Raw genomic sequence first — 21,945 nt, 5'->3', positions numbered from 1 at the left:
AAAAAAATTTCTTGATGAAACATGTGATGGATAAACCAATGCGCCAGGCTATGGAGCACCCACATTGAGTGAAATGTAAAGAGTTAAGTGGGTGCACCGAGCACTAATGGTGGGTGCAAATAGAACGGCCCTAAAGCGAAAGGTGTAATCCAACACTGAAAAGCATCTACTCATTTAAAAGTAGAAAAAAAATAATAGAAATCATTCATAACTGGAGAAACAGGATCAACTTGAAAACCATATAAATCATGGTTTGTGAAAAACCTAGTTTATATATTCGAGGATGAACCTTCATACATATTAAATATGTAAAGTTAATTCTTTAGGTTTAAAGCCAATATCAAGTAAAGTCTTATATAATATGGAAAACAATAAGAGACTAGTCAGCTGTTTAGTAAGATCGCTTGAATCAGACTTTGACAAACATTTGTTGATTATAGTTATACTATAGAATGGGTATATGGTAAGACCGAAGGGCAAGTATGATGACCTGGATATGAGCTTGAGTGGGTAGAAAGATGAAACCCGAGAACTAGAAGGAAGGGAAGAACTTGTTGAGGCCGAATGGGAGTGAATAGAATTCTTCACTCCTGGTATCCGTCTTGAAATGGCGGAACTTTTCCCACCAATGTAAACCACTCTCTCTTCGAATTGCAGTGTCCCCAAAACCGAGGGTGCAGTCCAAGAAGATAGCAACCAAAGCCGCCACGGTTGCATGGGATGTGAAGATTACCTTCACGATATTGTTAAACTGCAAGTGATAGTAAAGAAATACAATGAAATGTTTCAGTTGATATTGTTAAAAAAATATAAAGTGGAACTACAACTATGGCAGGAGGAATTGAATTAGTATCGAGTCAAATCTCCCTACCGATGTAAAGTAAGTGTGAACAGGATCACGGCCATAAGTTATTGCATATTCATAAAAGTACTGTGGCACTGAAAATCCGATGAAGAACGAGAGGCCTAAAATGAACTTCGTTCGGAAACTGTTGAGGTTACAGAACTGAAGCAAACCAAGGCCTGCAGAAGCTGCTCAAGCCATAATAGAACACAATCAAATGCAACACGCAACACCTATTGAGAAAATATTATAGAAAGACATTTATAATCAATATTGTATTTTGGCTCGTATTTGGCAATCCAAAATATCGGATGAGCACCCATTGCAAATTGTCTAGAAATCCATGTGAGAATGAGTTGTCCTGGTTTCTTGAGCATGTTGTGTAAAAGTCTAGTATTTTGTTGGCAGTATGGTGAGTTGCCAGGGCTCAGGGGGAGCAGATATGTAATATTTTCTTAAAGATTTTCTATTTTTGGGAGATGAAAACGTTTTCTCTACGTCCGGTTTCTTTAAATAGAGATATCTAGGGCTGTAAAACTTAAAAGAAAATAATGATTGTTCATGATCAGATCCATGGACGTGCACACTACCGAACCACGTAAATCCCTGTGTTTGTGTGTGTTTTTTTGTTCTCTTTGTTGCTTCGTTTTTTTTCATAGAGGATTGCATTTGGTGCTTCTCTATAGAAAAGGGGTAAGGGACAAGTCTTAGGTATCTCAAGTTATTCGGTTGAAGATTAATTGTGCGTCCTGGTTTTTGAAGGGGTGCTCCAAGGTTTTGGACATTTTAGAAGGGTTTGGGAATCAACTGTAGGTCAACCACAAATCAATTTAGGGTTTTGGGTTGAATTAAGGGGTTTTGAAAAATCTTTTGTATAGTGAAAGTTCTCAATAGCCATTGCCTGCGGAGGTATTCTTAGCTATGAGCCATGAAGGTCTTTTGTGATTAGTTGCCTTCCCAGATTTCTTTTCTTTCTTTTTGTTTTCAAATGCTATCGTTGTTTGTTGATTCTTAGTATTACTCTGTTGCAGTGGGCACTCTTTTCCATGCCCACAAAGCGAATGAGTATGGTCTTGGAAATATGTTTTCCAGGTTTTTCAAATTCAAGCTCTCAAAAGGCCTGTTTAAGTTGTGTGAATTTGAGTTTGATTTTGGAGAAAAGAGAATAGGGTTGCTGATTACTTGGCTGAGAAAGGAGTAGGCTCTCAAGGTTTACTACTATCTTACTTATATAAATATAAATCCCAAAAGAAAATACATCAAAAAGCATGCACGATGAGAATTGGTGCTTCAGTTGTCTGTGCATGATATAGGGGATCGGGCATGCATGTCCAATTAAAAGTTAACCAGAAGAAACTGTAATCAACATAAACTGCAGAAATATTCTTGAGTAGAGATAAATACACATACCCACATATGCAAGTAAGAGACAATACAAGGCTGCAACAATAGGCATCGGAACAGAAGCGAAGAACGCTCCAAATTTTCCTGTTTAATGGTAAAATGTACGACATGATCAGATGAATTGACCAAATAATGAAATTATAAAGATAATGAAATTTTAAAGCTAATTCTGCAATGTTGATAGAATATAAACCAAACGTGCTTTAAGATCTTCCAATAAGCTAACAAGATAAGGAAGTTGAAGTCCAATCATCATACAACCAAATGGAATACTATACCCAATACAGAAAAGAAAAGCATAAACCCTGCAGATATTTGAATGACTCTTCGACTTCCAACTCGTGTCAGTGCCAATAGACCTGCATTTTCACTATACATATAACGAGATACATTAAGATCATCAATATAGAGTCATATGTAAAAGGAATACTTGGACTAGCCCACCCCCTCTATTATTACCCAATTTTGCCAGACAGGTGGTATAAATTAACCATGCACCCAATGCAGTTTCAGTTGTTTTTTTCATTTTTTTACTCGAGCTGTTTGACATATCCTCTCTAAACCTCACAAGAAATGCAATACATCAGGTTGTTAGGACTCGATAATGCGTAGATCTACTTGGGGAAAATTCATTTTCATGTCTATTGTGTATGGAGTTGGGGCATGTTAACGTCCTAATCTAAGTACAAGTAGAAGAAAAAAGTCTAATAACAGTCTTGAACTGTTTGAGTTCATTACACTGATGCTGTAGAGCCCGTTGTTGTACCAAACATCCCATCCAGCAAAATCCCAATCCCCTGAAACATTGAAGAATCATATAAAAAACAAGGACCAACATGTATGGACACTATGGGCTCTAAAAGAGACACCATGTTAAGTAAGACCTCTTAGAAGTACTTGCTACCTGCCAGCCAACCCCGCGACTGAGAACAGAAGGTGGTATAGGTGTGGCACTCCCATATCTAGATACTGTAATAAATGTACCTGTAGACTGCACATGAAGAAGAAATAAATCTACAGAGAGTGTATTGTGAGTCCTCATTATTTATCTTTAAAGGGGGATGGTTAATATGAGCCACATGTACAGTCCCAAATGCTTTCTTTAGGAGGTATAGAGATGTTGGAAACCACTAAATTAGTTATTTGAGAAACAGGAGATGCAAGGTAAGCTCTGGAAAAAGTAACCTCCACAAGAGACGCAAAAGAAGCGGCCATCATAGCAAAAGCTTCTCCAATTTCAAAAGTCGGAGTACCCCATTGAAATGGACGTGGAACCATTATCCTGCATGAAAATAAGTAAATTAGTGAGCTTCATTGATTTAAAAGGTCCCAAAAAGTAAGTTAAACTTAAGCATGACTTGCATGGAGACGTGTCTGAGTTGATTTCCTTATAATGGTAAAACATGGAATGAAGCCCCAAGAGCTCAAGTTTGTGGCTCCATTTGGTTGACATTTTGACTTATCTTGATGCTATACGAGTTCTACCCATATGGTACGTATCTCCGAGTGAAGAAACCAATGAAAATCAACAATAGAAAAGTATCAATTGCATAACTTGCGTCCATACTACAGAAATGAAAAAAATGGGGACGTGTTTCATGCCAATGAAGGACATAAATCAACTTTGTGTCCATGAAAGACCATAAAAATTTGCCTTGGGCTTGCTGTACTGTATGCAAAGTCCATGTGTGAATGCGGTTCATTCAACGGTAAATACGAGCAACAACCCAAATAATATGCCAACTAGAAAATGCAAACGACTCATAGAAGCTAACTGCAATTTCCCATTCATAAAGCAGTTGTTATAGTCACCGAAGTTCTTCACATTTTAACTCCTTTTTAACTGAAAGTTAAAATGGATGACATAAATAACCTTCTGCCAAGCAGGCGATGCAAGAGATCGAACTGGCTATATTTATCAATATGTAGATGGGACAGACATGCAGAACATGTTAACTGTAATAGAGTAATCAATAGGATGCATTGGAATAGGTGTACATTGATAAACCCAAACATATTCTCATGAATACTAGAATAAATTCTGAGTACATGACTTGGTGTGTATCAATGTACACCTTATAACAATGCATCATATCCAATACTCTAATAAAATGTACTTTTTTCACTTTCATGGACCTCTGTATATGTGAAATTGATGATCACAAGTTGCAACAATGAGAATCTAGGGACCCATCCAATGCAGCGTAGAAGAAGGAAAATTCAAAGATGCTTCTTTCCATTTTCTTTGATCAGTTCCTTTCATATTTTGTCCAATAAGACTATGCAGAACATCGTATAACAATACAGTTCAAGCTTAAAAATTCCTATCCAAAATCTAAGTACCCTTCTCAGCCGATCAAACTCGAAGCCTAAGGCCCTAGAGAGAAGAAATCTGCAACAAATCTCTCTAAAGCCTCCAAAGAAGATCAAGCCCAAAAGCCTTATAATTTTACAATAGAAGATTGGCCTAATTTGTATTGTAAAGCTAGATTAAATTTAAAAATACCATTTAAAGTAAAATCTGGAAATAAAAAAACATGAGAAAATTATACAATGAAGCAAGATAAGAGTTAGACCCTAGTGCAAACACTTTAGAATTGTTGCTCTTCTTATCGTGAGATATGAGTTCTACCTACTGAATTTTTCTTTGCAAAAAATGGTGTTGAATGCAAGTATTCTCTTGTCTTTCTGCATATGGCACATATCTAAAATATCCCAATATTAAAATCCATTACTAATTCCGCAAATCCTATTTTTTGTGGTTTACCAAATTTCACACTATACAATGTTGATCTCTGAAACCTGCACCCAAACCAATGAAACATGGAATGTTAATTCAACGAATAAGAAACTTGCTGATCACAACAAAATTGTGATGAGCTGAGTTGACTGAAATTCGCTCCGAATTGAGTCCACATTCTCATAGTTAAAAAGTTAATTGATTGACTAGGAAAAGCCAATCAAAATACAGCAGATGTGCCTAGGAATTTAATATTTTTAAACAATAGAACTCTGGCCCAAGCCATATCATAGAGATGGATTAAACATAAGATACGGTGTACAGAGAAAATCTAACAAAAGAGACAATTAACTATAAAGCATAGATCCATTACAAAGAACGAGAGAAGTGATGCAATAAAAATCCAATTTGGTTAGAAAACAAAAGCTCACCATGGAGCTGCACTGAGGAGCCCTGAACGATCAGTGCGACAACTAGTTTGTGTGACTGAAGATCTGTTGTTATATGCACCCACTGCTGTCAGGATATGTGCATAAGCCCACACAATTGCAACTGAGGACAGCACAGCAAAGCGATCGAATATGGCTCTCTTTAATATTATTATACGGGGGAGATACTGCAAAAGTATTAGTTACCCAAGGCATTACACATTTGCACTGTTACAAATGGATTATGGATAAGGGGGAAAAAAGCCATTAAAGTTTGCATATTAACATTCCCCTTGCTATTTTGTTAAAAAATGTGGAAAGTTTAGGTACAATCACCAATACAGGAATGTGATGCACAGAACACTGCAGAGAACACGTGATGAGATTGGCCTTGGAAAAAAATATCTAATTGGATGAGTTACCATTGTGTGGGTCCTACCTAGAACTCCTTGCTCAAAAAAAAAAAAAAACCACCAGATTGGATGATCATAACCACCCCCGATCAAATTGACGTTTGTGGTCCATTTATCCAAAATTTAAAAAAAAAAAAAAAAAAATCAAACCAAATTGGCACGTATTTGATGAGGATTAATGGAAAATAGAATCCCACTCGGTCATTTCCCTCACCCCATCTGTGCCCCACTTCTTCCTCATAGCCCATTCATGTACACCAATCTACTGGTAAGAGTGGGTAAGTTTCCTCGAAGGGAAAACAAAGAACACAATCATCACAAACATGATCAGAATCAATCCCAACCATGTGCAACTCCAGGAGGAAAACAATTGTTAAGTTGGAATAAACAAACAATCAAGGACCAACCGCTTGCCTGTGAAATTAAGACCAACAAAACTACCTCTGGGAGCCCAATTTCCATACAATTTGCCAGCTGCAAGCATCAGTAGAGAAATATTTATTTAAGGAATAAAAATTAGTGCCAAAAACAAACAGTTCGAAACTTCGAATAAGGATATAAAGCAAATAAGTATTAAATACTTAGTTTCAGCAATAACCCATACTCTCTGAGTCTGTTGTGTACGTGGCACACATGCAGATGATTTAGACCAACACTCAATGGGTCCACACCTAATAGATCTTCACAGCCACAATATATGAATCTAATTGATGAATTTATTAACATCCAATCTATTGCAACTATATCGATCTATTAGAAAATATACAGCCATGGGTCTAGGAGAAGTGGAAAAGTTTGATCCAATTACATGGTGAGTCCCCAGGTCACAAGGATGGGTCGACTTGATACACACAAACCAATCGATTAGAAAAGCTAATATAATTTACACAAGTCTTTAAACTTGATGAACAATACAATAAGAACTGCCTTGACTCACATAACATGTATTCCTCTTGATAATACCAATGATTCAAAATTCTTACATTTGGGAAACCAATTTGATAAAGCCCGAGCCCAGCAAGAGTTACAAGAGGAACTGCAGAGAGAGGACTCAGCTGCCTGAACCAGTAAGAGAAAGAAACCCCGTCATGAAATTTTCAATACACATAAACAAATAAAATGAAACATCTCAAAAAAAAGAAAAAAAAAAAGAAAAGAAAACCCCACCAAACAACATTTCTCCAGAATCCCAAAAAGCCAACAAATATCTGGAAAAAAGAAGCAGAAATGAGAGCTCCTTGTATTCCCCTCATGGTCTGGAGAAACCTCTGATAAATTCGGTAGACAACAACTATAATTATAATCCGTTGAATTTCAAAAAACAAAATGGAGAACGTCCATGAGAATGGAGAAATGAACCTCGTGAGGATCTATAATCATGCTATAACGATCAGCCAGGACAATCGAGAGAGTAGGAATTGTGAACGTAAATGACCCCCCAATCACTGTGGGGAGCCGAGTCCCAAACAGGGATTGAAGAAGCGTGTTCAAACCCGTGACAAAGAGTAAGGTCTGTATCACTTTGGCCTTCTCTTCCTGCCAAGAAAGGAATTCTAAAGTTACTAAATTAGCTGGAATTTTGCAAAATGGTATTGAAAAAAATGGTCAGAGAAATTGTAAATGAAGAAAGCAAATAAAGAGATCTAAGATGCAAAATCAAAACATGATACAAAGATTTACAAGGTTCTCTCAAGATTGAGGTACTTCCACAGATCAACACCATTACACAATGATCAGACATCCAAAACAGAATTCAATATTTCTCCCCTATGAAACTATGATAAATACCCCTAACGAATTACGATTAGGACCCAAAAAGTACACACACACACACAAAAAGTACGGTTTTTCGCTTTGAACCACATTTCCAGAAAATTGTGGACTCCCATCACCAGGCTTCACAAACCATAAAAATAAACAATTAAACATAAAATAAATTATTACATTGCTGCCACCCATTTGAGGAACTATGAAGCTGGTTATGAGAACAGTAGTGCCGACTGTCACCAAGTAATGCTGAAAAGCAAGAATTATGGCCTCCGCTGCATTAGGGGAAGAAGAACAAATTAGTGAAATTTCCCAAAAAGTGATCAACCGGCTCACTGTTTATTTTAATTCCCAAAACATGAAGAGTGACATCGCTGATATTTATTTGAAAAGTGACAATCTCTCAGATTATAAAAGAGACGATCTTGCAGATTTGCTACATTTTAGCAAGATAGTCACTTTGAAAATAAATATATATCAGCAAGATCGTCACTTTGAAAAACCTGCCATCTCGTTCTTCATTCAGCTCACGAAATAGTAATTTACCCAACAAATTATCACCAATGGTACCATTTTTCGATTTGAAGATAGAAAAGACACAAAAAATGAATAAAAAAACAGATGATCTCATACGATATTTTTTATTCAACAACAGATCCAAATTCCAATTGAACACGAAACCCTACAAATATCTCTCAAACAACATCGAAATGCTCAAAATTATGAAAAATTAAGCTTACAGGGATCAAAAGAACTACGTTCTTTTAAAAAGAAAATTAACACTTAGAAGTGTAGAAAACCAAAAATGCTTTAATCGATTCTTATTTCTTAATGAAGTTTAAATCGGGTTCACTTCAGACAGAAAGAAACAAAAAACAAATTCGAACACCAAAAGAACAAAACGAAGATTTACCAGAAAATCCTTAAAGAGAAAAGTGAGATAAGAAAACAAAACGCGGGAAACCATGCAGAATATAGATCAACGGTTAGAAACACTTTGATGAAATATCAATCAATGGCTAGTATTTTTTACTAGTGGTGATTTTATGCTAGAGACGAAGTACAGTAACAGAGAACCAAAAGCTAAACAGAACAAAGTAATAAATAAGAATTAAGAAAAAAAACTCCATCCATGGTTTAAAACAAACAGAGAACAGGAGAAGTAAAGGAAAAAAAAAAAAGAGATGGAAATGCTAAAATGCGCAGAGGGGGAGTAGTACGCACGCCAAGGAGGAGGGCTAGTGACACAGTATTCAACTCCAGGTAACTGATCCTTAACCGGATGTGGCTGTAACTCTTCTTGCTTTGCTGACGCTCCACCACTACGTATCACTACCATTCTCTCTCTCTCTCTCTTTCTCTTAAGAGAAGAAGCAAAAAACTTTGGTTATTTAATAATATAATAATAGGGAGAGATGGAACTGAACTGAAGAGGTTCTAATCTTCTCTCTCTCTCTCTCTGTTGGGACAAGAAGCATGATGAAAATGACAGTCGGACGCTTTCGACGTGACTAGTAGAACAGACGACCAAGGCAAGAACAAAGAGAGAGAGAGATCAGATCGTATACATCCGGGAGGAGAGTTCAAAATCTCACTCCATACCTCTGATCTTACCACATAGATCTTGGAACCTCTGATCTTACGTACGACTAAGATAGGAAAATAGTATGAAAAATGCTAAAATGACAAAAAGAATTTACTGCGATTCTCACAAGTCTGACGTGGGATGTACAAGAAACCATAGATGTTTTTCCTCGCGATACGACTCAAAACCATCTACGGTTATGTATGCATATCCACGTCAGAATTGTCAGAATCTCTGTATATGCTATGTCACCCCAGCACAACTCAAATAGTATTAATCCTGGCTGTATTAAAAAAATAAATAAATAGATATTTATTTAAAAAAAACTCCCTTGAATTTGTGATAACTCAAAAAGAACCCTACTTTATAAAATTTGTTACCCATCAAATCTTACTTCATCAAATTTGTTACTAGGCAAAGTCAGGAGTCGAATCCACGACATAAAATTCGAAGGAAAAAAATTATTATTATTATTTATTTTATAAAAAAAATAATAACAATGTCGTTTGATGACCTTATTAAGTAAGAAGTTTATTTGACCGTCCTCTTTAAGAAATAATTTTTTTATGTACTTACCTTCAAAACAAAGTCCTTTGATCATATTGTTTAAGAAAATAAAATCTCTTACTTTAAAATAAGGTCATTTGATTATCAACTGTTTTTTTTTTTAAGTAAGATACCTAAATTGCCCTCACATTATCTATCTACCATATTAATTTTTTTGTTGTATTGGATATGCACGCAAATCTTATAAGCACATTATTGTATATATTGTCAAGGAAGTTGATTATAAATATCAATTAATATTGATTTAGATTCTATTGTAATAACCTATCTTAAGATAAAAATCATTCTAATGTCACAATTTGAAGCAATCATTATATGTAGTTATGGCAATTTAATATTAGAGAGAATAAGATCACCAGAACTAAGTGAGGAAGAACGCCCTAAAAGTTAAAACCCGTATTTATAAGTAAAAAATAGATCGTTCTAAATGAAAATTGGTTGTTGAACTGTCTGTTTTCATTCAAATTTATATCCATTATCAAAATTTAAATTCAAAATTGAAAAATGACAATTTAAAGACTTGTTTGTTTTTTTCTTTTTTTCAAAGTAGGTCATTTGACTACATTGTTTACTCTTTATTTAATAATATAAAAAAAAATTGAAACTAGGTCATTTTACCGTCTTATTTTAAATTTTTATTAAAATAAAAAAAATTAAGGGATCAAATGACCTAGTTATCATCTTTAAAAAAAAAAAAAAATTATAAGTTTTCCAAATTAAAATTTATGCAGTTAAGTTGTTACCAAACATACCTTGAAATAGTTTCTTATAGGATCAATCTGTGGCATCTTACGTTTGTAAAGAATAAATCGTTCCCAAAAAAGAATCTATTGATTCTCTCCAAACTGGTAGGATCATAGATGCGATGATTTACTTCACGGGTGACATCTCTAATTCAAGTCCAGGATGGCCCAACTACGTCAGGCAAAAGAATATAACAAACATCTAACTCCTTCATGTATGCTCCACTTGACTTAAGGGGGATATATCTCAATTCGTACAATGCCACTCTTGCAATTCAATCGTTGCGATTACGTCAGAGAGTTATAAATTGCTAATTTGATAATTCACATGGGCCCAAAGAGCCTTAAGTAAGATTTGAGCTCATACTAAGTTGGTCATGGTAGCATGACTCATAAAGTAAGGTTGCTTCAAGCATGGTTTTTAACCGAGACCGAGACGTATCGTTCGAGTCAATTCGGTATCAGAGCTGAACGAGACCAACTCACAAAGTCATTTTTTTGACCGAGTTTTATATCTCACGTTATATTTTTTGAGTTATCTCACGAGACGTCTCAAACGTATCGGAAAACTCGTCCAAGACGACTCGATATCGAAGCTGAACAAGACGAGACGCGATACCGAGTTTAAAAACCATGACTTCAAGTAACAAACTTGATAAAGCAAGGGAGTTTTTTAAATAAAATTGCAACGGTAAATCTCTCAAAAAGAAAATTATAATGTCAAACGTGCGTTTGATTCTCAGAGTTCAACGTACGACCAAGATTGGAAAATAGTACTAATCCCTATGAAATTTGTATTTTCCATCCTGTTGGCCTCTCAGGCATCAACCATTCTATTTGAGCTGATTGCTGATATTGGAAGTAAAAAATCTTTACTCAGTTAATACTCGGCTGACGTGTTACAGACATGGAACCATACATCTGTTTTCTTGGGATAACAAATACAAAGATATTTGTGTATCCCGAGGAAATATATCTATGTTTTCATGTCTGTGACACATCAGCCAGCCGAAGACCTTCGAAAATCATTATTCATTTGGGATTGTCTAGAGAAGTTGTATCCCTGGGATCCTACGAGAAAGTGTAGTAATCCTTCGAAAGATAATACTATTAATTAGAAAATCTGTAATTTCCTCTTATCCAAACCATCTTCTTCATGGGTTGAGGCTGAATAATCCTTACATTTAACATATTTCCTTTAAAGATACTATTTATTTCCTATGGATCAGTATAGATTATCTCCCTATAAATATTTGTCTATTTCAATTGTACGTTACTGGTGAGCTTTTAATACGTACCTTGTTATTAGAAAGAGTATTGCTATTCTGACTCCCCCATGTGGCATACTCAAAATACCCTCCTGTCATGGCATGTGCGAGAACCATAGACTTTATGCATCGGGATATACAACTACACATCCCTATAAATCTGTGCAGTTGTGTATCCTAATGAAAGAAAATCTATGGTTCTAGCACATGCCACGTTAAGAGAGTATTTTGAGTATGACACTTGGGGGTGTTAGATTATCATTACTCTAATAGAAATAAGGAGTTTAATAAGGGTATGTTTGATTGCATGGAAAGTCACTTTCCATGGAATTTGAAATCCATGGAAAATTAGTTGTGGAAAATAGGTAGGGTTGGAAAATCAAATTCCATTGTTTGATTTCACTTGGATAAAATCATGGAAAAATATGAGAAAAAAGAAGAAGAAGAGAAGGAGGAAGAAGATAAGAGGAGGGGGAGAGGAAGAAGAAGATGACGAGGAAGAGGGAGGGGGGAGGATGTGTTGACGGTAACGACGGTGGTGGCGGCGGTGATGGCAACGGTGGCGGCGACAACGACGATTGTGACGACGATGACGATGGCGACGAAGACGATGGTGGCGGTGGCGGCGGCGACGACGACGACGATAGAGGTAAGTGAGGAAGATGGGGGGAGAACGTGGTGGTAGTGGTGGCGGAGGAGGTGAGAGATGGAGAACAAGAAGAAGAGAGAGAAGGTGGTCGGAGAGGGAGCCGACGGCGATGGTGACGACGACGATGACAATGACGGTGAGGTTAATGTAATGGTGGTGGTGGTGGTGGTAGGGAAGAATTGATGATGGAAAATATGGGTGGATTTCATTTTCCCACCCATATGGGTGGGAAAGTGAAATCCATGATTTAGTGGACTTTTTGAATGGGGTCGAAAATGAATTTCCATTTCCATGTGCAATCAAACACTTGAAAAATGTCATTTTCCATGGAAATTGATTTTCCACCCTATTTTCCATGTGCAATCAAACATACCCTAATAGTATTTTCGATTTGGATGAATATATAATAAATTCAAGATTAGTTAGATCCAGTGATTTTATTGTTTTTATCTATAAATATCACATGATCTAACTAAATCATAACCTGATAATTGACTAAAGGGTCAGGATCCCTTGACTCCTAAGAATTACTCATGAAAAAAACACATGATCCCAGCCCTTTAATTGCAAAATCCAATGTTGAGATTCATTCTCAAGATAAGTACATCCAAAATTTGTGTTATCAAGATATTCACAAATCTCAACCATTGGATTTTGTGGTTAAAGGATTGGGATCATGTGTTTTTTTCACGATTCATTCTTAAGAGTCAACGGACCCCAACCCTTGATATTAGAATAAGAATAAAAATGAAGAAGATGAGAGATTGGTCTGATTCGAGACAAATCAAGTCTTCTGATAGATTCAAAATGGTCAATCTCCTAAACTCAAAAGGATTTGATCAATTTTCTTATTCATACTTAACACCAAAATATATGCGATATTAATAGATTAAAAAAAATCCCTAGATCTAATTAATCTTGATTTTATTCTATATTCATCTCAATCCAAATCTACTAAAACCTCTAATCTTATCTTAATCGAAATATCTAAATTAAATGAACAATTTTACTATTATATGTCCTAACCTATGATACTCCTCTGTATTTCTAGTAAGCAGGTACTTATCAGCCTAGTCATCATTTGGGCCTAATATTTTGGATTTTTCTAACTATAACCCACAAGTGAGGCTCTTCATCAAACATAGATTTCCTAGAGACGAGTATTGACAATTTAAGTATTAGTACAATTTTTTTTTTCTAGGGATACAGTCTTTTTGGGAATGCCTAACATCCCAACCATATAGTTGATGGAGAGTTTCAACCATAGGTTGAGGTTTGAGAAAGTCCTTTTATCTTTTCTTTTTCCTAAGGTGGGATGAAGGCATTAATATAGAAAATTATAATATTTCGGGGAAAATTATGGGAAAAAAATTTTGTGATGAAGAGGCAAGCAAACCAGTCACATTATTTAGATTGAATTTTATGTATAGAGGATGGATTTTGTTAGAGTTGTTTCATTTTGTTTGATAAGTGTAATATTATTTTGTATTCTGAAGGGACTTTGGTAAGATGAGTTATATGGCTTAAATAGCTGTTATTTGCTTTGTAGGTGCTAAAGAGATGATGGTATTGTAGTGCTGTGATTTATGGAGCCTAAGAGTACTGGTCAACAAGGAGGTTTTGTAAATCAAACCATGCACGCGTTTACGCTTTCATAATTTTAGTAATATTATGTAAAACCCTAATTAGGTTTTCTATGCTATTGTATATTTTTCATTTTTTTTTTAATTTTATAAAAGATTATAATTTGTAACTATGAACTTTCTCTTCATAGTGGAATTGATGTGATCTGTGGACGTACTTCCATCTTGAGAGACCACATAAGATCTTTGTATAATTGTATATTGTCTTGTATTTGTTTTTCGATTCGTTTTCTTAGTTCGGTTGCATATGTTTTCTTAATATGTAGTCCTCATAATTTACTTAAAAATTTGGTTATTTATTTGAAAAGAATTTTTATTGCCACATAAACTTTTAATTAGAGCACCCCAAGATGCATGTTAATGTTTTGATGATGTCAAATCAAATAAAATTTAGTAAAATTTAGTGTGGCAATAGAATGTCTCTGTACCAAAACCTCTAAGCATTTGGTCAGAATTATTGGCCTAAGAACATTTTTAAAATGTTTATCAAATGTGGCATATACTCATTTTGATATATATATATATACTTTTACCCAACTAAAAATTCTTTGTTCTGACATTATTCTGAATTTGCGTTCATACTATTCTTTCAACAACAGTGCTCGGTAACATTGAAATTGACATCGTTTCACATATTTTTTTTTGCTAGTCGAGTGTTCGGGCCAGCTTGGGCGCACCACGACTAATCTTGGGGAGGACTTCTACAACAACTCACTGTCATGATCCCCCAGTTAAATCATGAGAAAAATCCAAGAGGGAAATTGAACCCGTGACGTGCGCCTACCCCACACTTCACGTGCTCGCCCTTACCATTTAGACAACCCATGGTGGGTTCATCGTTTCACATATTGGTATGCATAAAATCATATATATTTCTCACTTGTATCTCAATGAAAAGTATTTATGATTCTGTACACATCCACATCAATAATATGTGAAACATTGTCAATTTCGATGTTACTTAAACATTCACACAAACACACACACATTGGAACTTTCCCCTGAAAATTAGTAATTGAAAGTCACTTTCTTGGTCCAAATTGAAAAATATAAGACTTGAAAGTCTCTTTGGAATTTGCGTACGCGTCTGAAGTTTGATGGTGAGAATCTACTACCACACCTACATACCTAATTTTGATCGATAATTTATAGGTATAGGTAAGTAAAAGTTAAAGGTAACTTTTGCTTAGGCTTCACATGTTACAAATTCTCTTTAAAATGCGAGGCGGTAGAGGTGTCTTTGAGTTTCAAATACATATAGTAAGGGATCATATTAGGTAAAGTCCCGCATCAAGCACGATCCTTTTGTGGTAATATTTCCTCTCATTTTTTCTTTTAATCTCAGATATTTGGTGAGCTGCTTCAATCACGGTTCAACTTTATCTTAGGCCTCGTCTTCAGCCAAGTTACCATGTATAAAGTGCTACCTTAGAAAAACTTATTCCGATTTGATCCTATGAGAAGTAGAATCATAATCACTATATTTTTTCGATTCCAATTCTTGTCGCTTTTGATTTTAAAATAAGTGGAATCAAAATTAGAACCACCAAGAATCATGAGTATCCGTTGGCTCTAGTTTTCAAGAAACAAATGAATTTTGTTTATATTTATTTTGCACCCTTACTTCTTCATTAATATTTGGGACACCTCTTTGGAAGCAACGCATGTGATTGATTCAAAGGAGAGGGTGGCTCAATTCAGGGGCAGAGCCAAGATTTTGTTTACGTGTGGGCAATTAAGACAGTTAAAAATTTAATTTTTTTTTTGTTGGGGCAATGTATTTTGTCCATGTGGGGTCAACTAAGACACTTAAAAATTATTATAAAAAAAAAAAAAAAATTGTGTGTCAATAGCAATGGATTTTGTTTTCCACTATTGATATATGTTTTAAAAGTTCTTGGGGGGGAAATTAACCACATTGCCACCACTATAAATCCGCCTCTGATTCTATCGAAATTTTGAAGCGGGATGACCACTTCAAAAAATTTTCCCTTCCCCTACATGGAAGGATCGTTTCCTTGGTAAATGTTAAACCAACTTCAAAAGGAGTAAATGTTGGGTCATGTTGATTTTTGCCATAATGCAATCAACTTCATTTAGACAAGGGAAATATGTTAGTTATGTCATTTAAAACTATTTTCTCATGTTGTCTCCAAGGCTTGTTTTGGCCCATAAAATTAAAAAAAAAAGATTCGACAAAGAAAAATTTGACGGCCTAAGAACAACTTCGACACAATACCCATCTCTCCTCCCAAATGTTGTCTCCAACCCAAGACCCATCCCTCACAATTTTTTAGGTCTTGACATTTTTAATACCAAAAAAACATACTCCCACTTGGTTATCCATCTTTTTTGGAGGGAAAAAATCCAAGCAGTTATGTTGAAAATAAGTCAATTTCAGAAAAATTAAAATCTGAATTAAATTAAAAAATTACTAAACAATTTATGGGCATCATGGTTAGTGTGCGTATCACATGATACCCATAATTGCAATCCACTATACCCCAAAAGCTCATTTATGGGTATGGGTAGAGGGTGTTGCAATGGAGATACTCTACGACCATCGAATATGGGTTTTTTTCACGTTGTGCGTGCACGAACAATGTGAAGAAAATCTCATCATACCACTCTTCTCTTGAAATGAAAAATATGTCCTCAACTAGTATGGGAAGCGTGTTAAATGAAGGATATATGAGTATTTCATTTTAAATAAAGGGTATATGAGGATTTTCCAAATTGGTAGAAAAGCCTAAAAACACAACTTTTTCTTCATATAGCCCTCATGACCTTGATAAAGAAAGCAGAATAAATGTGAAGTACTGAAACGTTCGAAGAATTTTGATTCTTATGAGTAAAAATCTCAACTACCTTGAGCTTGAACATGAAAAATTAATGGTGTTGATCAAAACATACTTAGACGATCGATCATCAAATTAGATCATTTGTGGATTGAGAATATATATAACTTTAGTCTAACTCGGTCAATTATATATGGTCCTTCCCAAGATACCCCAACTTGCCACTTAAGGGTTATTGGGTGTTCCAGAATACTTTTCTCAAGACCGGGTCCCCTGGCTTGAAACTCCTTCGACGGACTTTACGATCATACGAGTGTTTAACCGTTTGCTGGTAGGCAGCCAACCTGACTAAAGCCCTTTCCCTTCTCTCCTCGGCAAGAACCAGATGCCGATGGAGCAGTTCTTAGTTCTCATTCGTCTGGATTGCTAAATATTTGACACTTTTACATGTTGATGGTTTAAGAATGTAAGATCGCATGGTATGCAGATGGGCGATGAGATGGTAATAATTACCACATCAAGCTTGATTTAGCTGTTTTACAAAAATGGTAAGAGTACTTTGCAAAAATGACTAAACCAGTCATTTAAAAAAAAAAAAATACTTACGAAGATGATCATGAATCCAATTTTGTAATTATCAAAATGATTTTATAATGTATGGTTATATTTGCTATTATCATTCTCTATGATTCTACATGGAACTCACTAGTGTAAATTTTCATCAAATGGCCTTCTCAATGATCATGCATCAAATAATTATTTTCGTAGAAAATATAATTATTAAATTGGGTATATGACAAAATACCGAACTGTTTTAGCATTTTCCCCTTGATTTTACCTACTACATGTACTTTAGTTGGTGTCATTTAATATGGTGGGCTTCAGGGGTGGATTTAGAGTGGGGGCACTTGAAAGCTTAACCACCACCCCCCTCTCTCTCACACACACACACACACACACAAATAATTACTTTCGTAAAAGATATAATTACTAAATTGGGTATTTGACAAAATACCGAACTGTTTTAGCAATTTCCCCTGATTTTACCTACTACATGTACTTTAGTTGGTGTCATTTAATATGGTGGGCCTCAGGGGCGGATTTAGAGTGGGGGCACTTGAAAGCCTAACCACCAACCCCCTCTCTCTCTCTCTCTCACACACACAGACACACACACACACAAATAATTATTTTTGTAGAAAATATAATTACTAAATTGGATATATGACAAAATACAGAATTGTTTTAGCAATTTCCCCTGATTTTACCTACAACATGTACTTTAGTTGGTGTCATTTAATATGGTGGGCCTCAGGGAGGATTTAGAGTGGGGGCAAACCCCCCTCCCCCCAACACACACACGCGCGCGTGAGTTTTTAAATTCTATGGATTAACGTGCTATTGTGACAAATGACAAATTTTAGTGATGGATAAAGAAATTTACCTTTATTGCCCCCACAATTTTGTTTTCCACCACTCTTAGTTACCCTCTTAGTGGCTCCCATAACTAAAATTTACCTTTATTGCCCCCCGCAATTTTGTTTTCCACCACTCTTAGTTGCCCTCTTAGTGGCTCCCATAACTAAAATTTACCTTTATTGCCCCTGCAATTTTGTTTTCCACCACTCTTAGTTGCCCTCTTAGTTACACCCATAACTAATTTTTTTCATTCTTAATTGTCCCCACAAATTTTTTTCTACTCTTGATTGCCCCTCACATGAGCAAATTCCTGGCTCCACCCTGCTGGGCCCCTGCATCATGTGTGACATGTCATGACTTGTGTGCACGGTTCACCCATTACCTAGGTAGAGATGGGTCATTTTATTAGTATTCCCATTGTAATAGTTAAGGAATATTGTGCATCAACCATTTCTAATTTTGGTTTTTGCTGAAGTTTCAGTCATATTGAATTGTTAATCCTTCGTTTTCTGAACTATACTTTTGTCCATGAATAGGAGACTTCGAGACTAGATTACCTAATGAGGAAACACAATAATTCTTAGAGTTGGCAATGAACCGAAATATACTCGATGTCCAAATTAATTAAAAAAACATGAAAAAATGGATTTTTGGATTGGATTCGGATGTACCCAATCCATTAAAAAAAATCCGATCCGAACATATAAATACATATAGATAAATGTTTTAGTCTTTTTGGTTTCCCTCTGTATTTGTAGTTGGAAAGTAGATTTTTTTAAAATTTATATGATTTTATATTTTTTTTAATGTTTTTTTTTTTAAATATTGATAATTTGAAAATAAAGCATGTATTCGGATTGATTTCGGATTAGGGATGAGATGAAACAAATCAGATTTTGCTCACATGTTCATTAATCAGATTGGATCGGGTACATGCTTACAAATTTTCAGATCGATAATGGAGTGGTACTGATGTGATACCTAACCGATCCATTACCAGCCCTACTTGTTCCAAGGGGAGTCAAAAGGTACATATCTATGCTTCAAGTCCCTACGCCATATTTATTTCTCTTAGTTGTGGGATCTTATGAGACGATATCATGGTTGAAGATGAAATCAAATGGTTGGGACACCAAAACAAGATAACTGAGATGATCAAAGAGCCCGCAATCCAATTCGTTCATCAACATCATCAAATCCATTGGTGGACTATCGTTAAAGATTAGTGTGGGATCAAAAGGATAATTAACTATGACTATCGTACGTCGATCAAATGCATGCATGGAATAAAATACTTGCATGTGTATAATATCTTCTTGTGTGTTCTTCCCACGTCATGTGCCTTAAGATTTTCATTTAATACAAGTAGGAGTATTGGGTCGTCATACTTCCAACAACCACCTCTTCTTCATCAATTCAAATCTCACGTTGATCATCTAAAGCTTAGAGTAAAATTTATGAAGAAGATGTCTTAATTGATCGTCGTTGAAATCATCTTCAAATGTAGGATACTTCACCTTGTTCTTCGGGATATTATTTTCAGATGATCCTCGATCATGACAACGATATCAAGATTCTGTTTTGTTCGTTCACCTTTATCTAGACTTCGATTACTAATGAATAATGCAGCGGACTTCATCTTGGTTATCTGGCCAACCACATGTGAGCGGAGCTAGTAACGATGCAATAGGGGCAATTGTCCCCACTGAACTTTGAGAAACCCTTTGTATTTTCAATTAATTACATGTCCCATTTGCCCTCACTTTTGTCCAATTTTTGCCCCCCTTATATTTTTGGAAGATGATATTGCCTTTTGACTGGCTTCTCCCATAAACTAATTGGAAATGACTTATATATCATTTTCTACAACTTCCAACCAAAAATCTCTAAATTTCTCTCCAAAATCATTCATCTTCAAGCTCGTCAACTATAACACCTTCTATAATTTGCCCCTACTACAAGAAAATTCTTTCTCTACCCCTGATACCACCTCTTTTATTTTTTCCTTTGGCAATCCGCACATGCCATCCTACCTGGCACATGTACAACATTAAATAGCCACCTTCTGGTGGAAGGGCATATAAAGTTTTGAAGGCATGACTTGATACCACATCTGTAGAAATACATTGAGTTGAACTTTAGACAAAATTAAAATTGAGGAACAATAATCGTTGCTTGTATTTTTTGAGATAAGATACAAATGATGATGGCGTATACCACAATAATAAATTCTAATAAATGAATTTTTTTGGACTTCCATGGAAAATGATTTTCTAATAGTGAACAACTTTCCACTAACGCAAAGTAGTCTTGATTTATATATTTATATTAGGGCCTAATATGCAATGCAATTTTTTATTTATTTTTGATAATCAGGCATCCACGTAGGTAGCGGGTTGAGCCTGTATCCAGGCTTTACCCATTTTATAGACCATGGTCTTATCCAAGGACTAGTCCCGGGGCATGTGCAACGCCCACACATCACACTTGCTGAGTAAGTGAGGGTGGGCCCTGAGGAATTAAAGCTCAAATTGAGTATCATATTCATGACCTATGGGCATTAATCGCCTATCGGTCTCGTATATAATGCATCTTAGTTAACTTGTTGTTGGCTTGCTTATGGATCTATCTAATATAATTAGTATAGCAAAACAAATGAAAAACTATCTAGAGAATTCAATCCAATAATAGATGGTAAGATTATCTAAGTTCCAAGTGAGAGTTCAACGAAAATTATCTGGGCCGGGGCACATCTACGTGGTGCATAGTGAATTTAATATAATACCTAGCAGAGATATTATTCGTTTATTTCCCCAAATAATCATAAATTCTGTCAAATACATGTATGAGCATGACAGTACCCAAATGGTTTAATTTAATTATTAGGGAAATTAGATATATTTTTGTGATAAGGTTTTGGGATCTATTTTGATGAAATCCAATTCGATTACATTGAATCCACCAAATTCCCCTTTCATAGAAATAGGGATGTCAAATTGACTCAATAATCTGGCCCAACCAAGAGAAGGGCCTTGATCTTTGAGTATGAAAAGGGGTATCCGGTTTAAAAAATGAGTTGTGCTGGAGTGACCTCAAGCTGGAAGCCCTTATTGCAGTTCTTGACTTGAAAGTGGATAGGAATCATAGATGCTTTTTCAGTCGCCATAGTTCTCATACACTTTCACCTGAAGTGCGATATGTGAATCTAACCCGAGGTCACTTCAGCATTATTCTTAAAAAATTTCAATTCATTAAATACGGATAATGAGAAGGCCTAACAACGTCCAACCGTGCCTGATGTCCCGACCTACTATTATATTGGATATGGGCATATTATATGTATATGTATTCATAATCAAGTATCCTAGTAGACAACAGATTGGGCAAAACTCATATTTGGGCTTTGCTCAGTCCATAGACTTTGGTCTGTCCAAGGACTAGTCCCGGGGTACATGCAACACCCGTAAATCACACAGACCAAGCAAGTGAGGATGTGCCCTCACGGAAGGTCCTTGAGGACTTAATGCTCATACTGGATATCAAACTCTTATGTTTAATCGTTTTTAATTAAGATGGAAGTTGAATTCCTATTTTGACGAACATCAACTAAATCAAAAATCAACTTTAACCTAATTTGAGATCAATCTTGGGCTTAGCCGACTTAGGGACGGTGGGTG

At 35.6% G+C, this 21,945-nt stretch overlaps 1 protein-coding gene across 5 annotated transcripts; it reads right to left on the bottom strand.

The window, feature by feature from the left end:
- Positions 1–230: 230 nt before the first annotated feature.
- Positions 231–9,063, bottom strand: LOC147409342 (nucleobase-ascorbate transporter 7-like). Of its 5 annotated transcripts, none has more exons than XM_086427831.1 (14): positions 8,821–9,062; positions 7,774–7,871; positions 7,189–7,365; positions 6,997–7,037; positions 6,813–6,888; positions 6,244–6,303; positions 5,420–5,604; positions 3,434–3,530; positions 3,153–3,239; positions 2,987–3,045; positions 2,527–2,618; positions 2,255–2,332; positions 872–1,032; positions 231–751 (listed from the first exon to the last, which is right to left on the bottom strand). In XM_086427831.1, the coding sequence occupies exons 1-14, from the start codon at positions 8,933–8,935 to the stop codon at positions 533–535; spliced, it is 1,545 nt and encodes a 514-aa protein (XP_086283957.1). In that variant the 5' UTR covers positions 8,936–9,062; the 3' UTR covers positions 231–532. The 5 variants fall into 5 exon arrangements, with proteins under 5 accessions (XP_086283957.1, XP_086283941.1, XP_086283950.1 ...); XM_086427815.1 differs by having other exon boundaries at positions 6,997–7,097; positions 8,821–9,060; XM_086427824.1 differs by lacking the exon at positions 8,821–9,062 and adding an exon at positions 8,143–8,278 and having other exon boundaries at positions 6,997–7,097.
- Positions 9,064–21,945: the final 12,882 nt, after the last annotated feature.

The sequence above is a fragment of the Akebia trifoliata genome, chromosome 2 (assembly GCF_017979445.1).
Source record: "Akebia trifoliata isolate Shusen 1 chromosome 2, ASM1797944v1, whole genome shotgun sequence".
Taxonomy (NCBI): domain Eukaryota; kingdom Viridiplantae; phylum Streptophyta; class Magnoliopsida; order Ranunculales; family Lardizabalaceae; genus Akebia; species Akebia trifoliata.
This window is presented reverse-complemented; position numbering and strand designations above follow the sequence as displayed.

Bases quoted from the DNA above. Each gene is read 5' to 3' on its own strand.
- LOC147409342 (XM_086427815.1), bottom strand. From the start codon at position 8,935: ATGGTAGTGATACGTAGTGGTGGAGCGTCAGCAAAGCAAGAAGAGTTA. The intron at 3,240-3,433 runs GTTACTTTTTCC...CTTCATGTGCAG, and splicing joins CTTTTGCGTCTCTTGTGGAG to TCTACAGGTACATTTATTAC. The intron at 3,046-3,152 runs GTAGCAAGTACT...TCAATGTTTCAG, and splicing joins GTCGCGGGGTTGGCTGGCAG to GGGATTGGGATTTTGCTGGA.